General features: G+C 36.5%; 1 protein-coding gene across 4 annotated transcripts in view; it reads right to left on the bottom strand.

The window, feature by feature from the left end:
* Nucleotides 1-966: 966 nt before the first annotated feature.
* The window catches only part of PTPDC1 (protein tyrosine phosphatase domain containing 1), a 77,025-nt gene continuing 69,815 nt past the window's right edge, over nt 967-8,176 (bottom strand). For all 4 annotated transcript variants that reach the window (XM_069083759.1, XM_069083761.1, XM_069083760.1 and 1 more), the window contains 2 exons: nt 5,428-5,538; nt 967-3,359 (listed from right to left, as the gene is read on the bottom strand). In XM_069083759.1, the coding sequence (XP_068939860.1) occupies nt 3,243-3,359; nt 5,428-5,538 (228 nt within the window). In that variant the 3' untranslated portion in view covers nt 967-3,242. The remainder of the gene's footprint in view (nt 3,360-5,427; nt 5,539-8,176) is intronic.

Here is an 8,176-nt window from a genome sequence, read left to right as displayed (position 1 = left end):
TTATAGTGAATCTAATCCAAAACATACACACTATTTCTCAAGGCTAGTCTAGTAAATGGGCTTAAGATAGGACTAAAAATATCAGCAGAGTTGTTAGTGCTTTTGAGCTAAATTAATAGGCAGAGATAAGCAGTCATTGGATGGATTCTTGATTTTGATGTTTAAAATAGCGGTGGTTTGTTAACTGAGGGCAACAGCAAATTCTAGAACTACAGCTCGATAATCAAGAACAGCAAAAGGAGGACAGAAAGTTCTATCAGTTACAGCAAAAGCAACATATGCTGAAGGCCTTTGCAAACAAAGTACAAGCAAAGTTTCCCCCTTTGGTCAGAAAACAGGACATTTCCAGATTCAGTGTAGTATAATGGGGGTGATTCAACATGATGGAAGAACCCTAGTTCTATAATCTCTCTGCTGCTTTTTACCAGTATGAACCCGGGCAAATCACTTAACCTATCTGGCCTCAGTTTCCTCATTTGTAAAGTAAGATGTCTGTACTAGATAATCTTTAACATCCCTTCCAGTTGGAAACTTTATGGTCTGATGACTCCTAAAACATTATAGTTACTCCCCCTCTCCCCCCCCCACTCCCACTTTACAGATGAGGACATTGAGGCCCATGAGGGGAAGCGACTTTAGGCAAAGACACACAGCAAGCTGGTGCAAGGGCTGAGAGGAGAGCTCAACCCTACCTAGTCTTGGATCCAAGAAGAAAGCTTATTTAGATGGTGGGTAAACAATATTGTCTCTATGTTGATACTGAAGATAATCAGTTTTTAACAAGGTACAGTTAAGACCGTGGATGTTTACATCATCTTGGATAATTTTTTTTAACCCCAAATCATTATTTGTTCCCTTTAAGAACATTTTATCATCTCTTCTCCCTCCCCTACCATGGGCTTACCAGTGTCATCATGATGCTCATTGTGATAGGAAAGAGCAGACTAAAAAAGTACACTGCTACTATTTGGGGTTCTATTTTCCATTTTTATTAAAATTAATACAATATTCAACTACAGCCTGATTTCTTTTAGCTAGTCATTTCACTCAGGTCCTTGGCATATACTAATTTACATGACTGGTTTACATCTACTTTTTGACCACAGAATACTATAATAGCATCAGGAATATACCATATTTGCTCTTCAAATTGAAATTAATATTGTGTTTGTAAATTATCAATTTGTCAAATGAATCATGGGTGTCATTTGCCCATATAGAGAGAGCACAGGGCTTACAATATTTGCATAAAAATGTATTCTTCTATAATCTTATTGTAACTTTGACTAAAACAGAGGTTATTTTTGGTTGTTCATCCCACCCCCCAAAACTCAGGCACTTGAAAATGAGGAATTTCAGGAATGACTTGGTCTATAGGAATGGAAGAAAATCCAGTTTATTACAAATTACTGGAATGTCCCCTCAAACAACTGAGTTAGTAATGTGGAAAATTACCATTATTTCTTAGCTTGCTAAATTTGTAATATAAAAGTGGAGGGGCATTTCAACTACTGTAATTCAATCAAGCTTTCCCTGAAATTATCTTTATTTTAAGATAGGTGGTGCCATCTCCCCACCTTTCCTTGGAGTTTTTCAGTAAATATCAACAAAATAAGGGGGTGAAGCTAGTTTCTCCTGGAAGCAACTTCAACTCTTGTCTTCATTACTATGACTACTATTAAAATGCCATTCCTATAATTGACAGTTTGCTAGGAACTAGAGCAAGAAGTCAACTTATCCTACATAACATCTCTCAGCTGGTAAATGAAAAACACAGTCTCTTTGGACCAAATTTAATCTATTATAATCCTGAGATGATAGAAACTCATCTTAATAGGGTAAACTTCTGGAACTAAATGGTCCTGATGAGACAAGGTCCAGAGCCCCAGAACTAGAAATGAGATAGAAGACAGTGAGGATAAGATAAGAGAGCTTTGCTGCTAAATCCATTGAGTATCTCTGCCTAATATTCTCAGTCCCATTATCATCTCAGCCTGTTACCTCCTGTCAGGAGATAGGGAAATTTCCCTAATGGCACGGGGGGTTTGTAGATGGAACTCTACATGAGGCTGAGTAACCATACCTGTTACCAATTCCTAGAACAAAAAAGTCTTTAATATCTGTTCATGCCCTTACTCTACAGGACAGAATATACTGGGGCCAGTATAGGGCACTGAAAGATGCCTCTAGGATTCCATAATCCCATGAGAAATTCCTGAACCACAGTTTCCTTTACTGTGAAAAATGCTTTCAACGGTCATGGGCCCACACATTTTATGAAAGCTTGGTCTATCTCTTAGGAAAATCAGTCAGTCCCTCATTCTATTTTCTTATTAAAGATAATTTGAAGATAAGCTTGTAGCTATTTGGCTAAGCAGTTACCCAGTACAGAGGAAATAAGGCTTTAGGTCCTGAGAATGGATACTGCCTTCCTGGGATGGCAAAGGCTGGTGTGCTGCAAAGTTCATCCATGGCCCTGACAAATAAAGCAGATCTACTTTTCCCAAATACAAAATTACCAAATCAAGTTACATTCAGTCTTTTAACATCAAATTACTTATGTTGAAAAAATATACCTTGAAATATTTTGCCATATTAAAAACAAAAAAAAACTCAAACAAATAAAAAATCCTTTAAAAATCTTGCAACAGAAACATCTGTAGTCACAAATATAAAACAACATTTCAAGACACTTGGTGACTTATTTAAGTTATATGTCAGGAAGGAATGGCTATATAGTGTTGTTTTACTATTAAAGTATCTATTTCTTAAACTCCAAAGATGCTTTAGTCATCAAGACAACTGTTTCGGAAAGTAGAGTCAGTTATCCACCACAATGTAAAACAGAAAAACATTAATGTAAACATCATGTACTTCAAATGTTAATACAAAAATATCAGCTCAATTCACTAAATAAAAGGAAAATGGCACTGACTTGATGGCAATTGTTCAAACACAAAAACAAAGCTTGTGGATATATTTTTTTTCAGAATCAATAAATAGCGTCAAAATAATATCACACAATACAAAATGATACCACTTTAAATGAAATGCCACAGTAAAATCACACACACACAAAAAAAACCCAGCTCTTAAGAACTTCAACATATTCACATATGAACATAAATGTTATCAGGGTCTTCAGGTTAGGTTAAAATAAACATTGAAGGAAGAAAAAGCAGCTGATTAAATACATCCTTCTTGGGATCCACAGAAGACCCCCCAACATAGAACTGTAAACATTAAGACGTGTGTTCTGATCCTTCTTTTGTAATCTTTCTTTTTTCTTCTAATGCGTGCTTAAATATTTTTTTCAGGGTGTGGTAAACCACTGGTCCATTTTCAGAATCAAAATTAATCTGGTAACAAAGAAAAACTATATTAATAGAGCTCATTTATAAAATATTTTCTTATTAAGGTCAACGAAAGGAACAAAGTACATTTTGCCTCTAAATTATTTGAAGAGATGGAGAAAATGCTTTCCTAATCTATGTTCAGACCTCACACAAAATTATATACAATTCTCATAAAATATAAACAGAATGAATTTCAGATTCAGTTTTTTTGGTTATTTAAAAAAAATTGTATCTGTGATCTTCATTGGAGGAGGGAGCTTTGGGCAAGGAGCTCCTTGCAAAAATGCAAATCAATTATCACAGACTCCGTAACAGTTACTCAGGATACGCCTTGAGGCACCCCAAAGTGAAGTGACTTGGTCAGTGTCCCACAACTAGTCTGTGACAATTTGGATGGGAATCTTCACACACTTGTTTTAAATCAAGAACTATACCAGACTAGGTCTCTTAAAACAGCAAACATTTGGGTGAAAACTCAAAAATACCATCTAATATATTTAGTACCCTGCAGACAGCAGAGAAATAAATATAACTGAATGTATAGGTAATTGTTTATAGATTATGAATCAAGCATTATGTACTTTTCCTTAAGCTTAAATATTCCTAATGAAATAAAAGTTAGCTCTTAACAATAAGAACTTGTTTCCTGAATAAGATACTCTACCTCTTCTCTCTAGGCATAGGTCCTATCCTGGCTGGCCCCATGTGTGGGCCCTCTCCTTCCTCCACTTAGCTCCTCTCTACCTCTGGGCTTCCCTGAAGTCTCCTTTCTACAGGAAGCCTTTCTAGTACCTCTTACTTCTCTCTCATGATTATTTCCAATTTATTCAGTAAAAAGCTCACTCATATAGAGTAACTTGCACGTTGCCTCCCCTGTTAGATTGGGAGCTCCTCAGACTGTCTTTTATCTTTCTTTGTATATCTAGCACTTAGCACAGTGCCTAGCACAGAGCAAGCACTTAAATTTATTGACTACTATTGATCATGTTGGCAAAGTCCATCTTCTTCCTCTCTACCTTCCCTTGTATTATCATTCAGTTTTCATTCAATCTGGTTCTGTTTGCCATTATGATATAAAACATAACTTTCCAAGTATAATAGGAAATCTGAAAGTCTTCTACAGTTTAAATACGAATAGATTTACATAATGTTAGAGCTGGAAGGAATTTTGGAGATAAGCTAAACTAATACAACCTCCTAAGTTTACAGATAAGGAAGCTCAGATCCAGATACCTTTAGTGATTTTCCCAGAGTTATTCAGTTACTTCTAACAACTGAGGGACACAGATGTTTGGTAAAATTTTCCATTTTTAACACAAATTATTTTTACAAATTAATAAATAAATGTATAGTTCTTGAAAGAATGGCTTGTATTTCTCCAGATGCATGTATGTATTAATTTAATACACATCCCCCAAATATATTATGTTTAGAATCCATCTACCATAGAAACACCATGAGTTTCCTTTCTTTAAAATATTTTCAATATCAACCACTGGGGGGCACCAGATAATTTAACTGAAATTTTTTTTCCCTTTTAATTCTGAGACTTTCCCCTCAGAGTAGTTGAAACAGCCTCCTCCCCCTTCAAACATAGAAAGGATCTGTATGGAAAATAAATAATATTTATTTTTTATTAAGATTTTCCAGGCCAAAACACAGTACTGCCTAATCAATGTTGAACATGAAATATTTAAAAATAGTTTCTTGTTTTAATCCAAGGCAGAACAGACTCAACAAGATTCTTTGACTTCTGCTGAGCACACTACTTTCAACATATTTTTAAAACTCTAAACATTCAATTGCTTCTCTCTTAAACTAAAAAATAAACTCTTCTAAAGTTCTCTTTTAATAAACCCTATCATTACCCCCAAGGTTTTCCTAATATCAGTTACCCATTCTTTGGCCAAAATTATATTAATTTTGACTACAAATTTTAAACACAGTTCCTTCAAAGTGAATATAACTAATGACAAATTTCTAAATTTCAGTTCAAAGACCCTGTTATCCATCTAATATGAGCTGAATAAAACTGAATTATTTGACAGGGAGTAAAGGGAGTGTTATTTACCTTGGTGAAAGATTTAATGGCATGGGCAAGGAAGGCGTCTTCTACATCAGCTGGAATGGTCTGCAAATTCACTACACAGTGCAAGATACAAAGAATAGTCTGGTGTTGCCCCTGTTTAGAAAAAAATAAATATAAGTTGTTTCAAAATCTTCTGCAAGAAACAAATCATTAGGTGCAGAGATATAAATAAGACTGAAACCAAATCTTATCTTCCAAAATTATTCAAATAAGTCATGAGTGCTATCTAGCTAGCATTATATGTCTTTAAGGTTTGCGATGTACTTTACATATTAACCTTTTATCTTTACAACAACTCTGTGAGGCAGGTGGGTTATTATCCTCATTATACATATGAGGAAACAGAGGCTGAAAGATGTTAAGTGATTTGTTCAAGGTCACATAGATAGTAAGGGTTTGATGCTAGATTTGAGGTAGGTCTTCCTGATGTCAGGTCTAGTACTCTTATCAGTTCTTCCACCCAATTGTCTATATTAAATACACATTAGTATTTTTCAATGTAATTTGAAGAGTATGTAATACCAGTTTGATCAATAATGAGTTGTATATTGTATAAAAATTCCAAAAGAATATGAAGATAAAAAACCATCCCATAGAATATGCCCGAGGGGGTGGAGTCAAGACTGTGGAGTAGAAACAGGACTTCCACAGGGCTCCAGCTCTCACCTCCTCCAATCCATGTAAAAAAGGTGACTCTGAAGAAATTTTGGAGTTACAGAACCCACAAAATGACACAGAGAAGCTAACCTCCCACTAAGGACAGCCCGGCAGCAAGCAGCCAGCACACTCTGGGAGTCTACCCTGGCCCTGAGTGAGCCAGAGGTTTTAGCCTCAGGGCCGCCTGACCAGCCCCTGGCTGGAGGGACTTCAGATCACCAGCAGCTGTGGCAGTTTCCAGAATTATCAACACATAGATGCTAAGGAAACAGTGAGAGGTCAGTGTAGTGTGGACTTTGGGATCCAGTAGTTGGGAGTGCGGTCGGCCTCTATCCCTGGGGTGAGAAGAGGCTGAGGCACCACAACCGTGCAGCTGCCCCCACATGGCAGCTTCAGCTCCTGGCCTGCAGACTGTAGGGGGACCAAGCATCCAGTCTGAGGGGTAATCCCTCTTGCTTTACCTGGATATGGATTGCAGTCTAGGATAGAGGTCCTGGGGTGTGTGTCCAGCTTGCCAGAGTGTGTGGAGGCTTCAGAGAGGGCACCCAACTAATACCTTCAGCAGCTAAGAAAACCCCAGCATTTGGTACAAAGCTCCCCTGTCTGGTAGCAGAGCCCTACTATGGCAAAAAGCCCAAAAGTCAAGGAATAGAGTGGCAACATGAGCAAATGAGGGAAGCAAAGTAAACAGAGCAACTCAACTTTGCACTCCTATTTTGGGGACAAAAAGGATCAAAGCATGGAACAGGAAGAAGACAGTGAAGTCAGAACTCCTGCACCAAAAGCTTCCAAGAAAAATATGAGCTGGTTATAGGCCATAGAGGACCTTAAGAAGGATTTTGAAAATCAAATAAGAGAAGTGGAAGGAAAATTGGGAAGAGAAATGAGAACGATGCAAGAAAATTATGAAATGAGAGTCAACAGCCTGACTGAGGAAAATAACACCTTAAAAAATAGACTAACTCAAATGGCAAAAGAGGCTCAAAAAGGCAATGAGGAGAAGAATGCTTTAAAAAGCCCAATTTGCCAGATGGAAAAAGACTATCAAAAGTCAATGAGGAGAATCATTGCTTCAGAATTAGATTGGTGCAAATGGAAGCTAGTGACTTTATGAGAAATCAAGATACTATTAAACAGATCCAAACAAATGAAAGAATAGAAGGCAATGTGAAATATCTCATGGGAAAAACCTGAAAAATAGATCCAGGAGAGATAATTTAAAAATTATTGGACTACCTGAAAGCCATGATCAAAGTAAGAACCTAGAAATCATCCTTCAAGAAATTCTCAAGGAAAACTGCCCTGATGTTTTAGAACCAGAGGGCAAAATAGAGGTTGAAAGAATCCACTGATCACCTCCTGAAAAAGATCCCCAAAATAAAACTTCTATGAATATTATAGTCAGGTTCTGGAATTCCCAGATCAAGGAGAAAATATTACAAGCAGCCAGGAAGAAACAATTTGAATATTGTGGAAACACAATCAGGATAACCCAGGATCTGGCAGCTTCTGCACTGAGGAATCGAAGGACTTGGAATAAGATATTCTGGAGGTCAAAGGAGCTGGGATTAAAACCAAGAGTCACCTACCCAGCAAAACTATCATATTTCGGGGGAAAATATAGTTATTCAGTGGAATAAAGGACTTTCAAGCATTCTTGGTGAAAAAACCAGAGTTGAATAGAAAATTTGACATTCAGATACAAGAAGCAAGAGAAGCATGAGAAGATAAACAAGGAAAAGAAGTCATAAGGAACTTATCAAAGTTGAACTATTTACATCCAAACAATAATTGTAACTTATGAAACTTTTCTCAGTATGAGAACAATTGAAGGGAATAGAAATGTGTGTGTGTGTGTATATATATATATATATATATATATATATATACACACACATACATACATATATACACACACATACACATATATATGTCTATATATGAGGGTATATGGGCATATGAATACATATGTGAATATGTGTATATATGTTTACAGGTATACATAGATAGAGGGCACAGGACCAATCTAACAGGAAGGGATGATACTTAAAAAAGGTGAAATAAAGAGGTGAGA

Source organism: Petaurus breviceps, unplaced genomic scaffold (genome assembly GCF_028583685.1).
Source record: "Petaurus breviceps papuanus isolate PSGF00001 unplaced genomic scaffold, PetGlider_PUasm1.0 174, whole genome shotgun sequence".
NCBI classification, from domain to species: Eukaryota; Metazoa; Chordata; class Mammalia; order Diprotodontia; family Petauridae; genus Petaurus; species Petaurus breviceps.
This window is presented reverse-complemented; position numbering and strand designations above follow the sequence as displayed.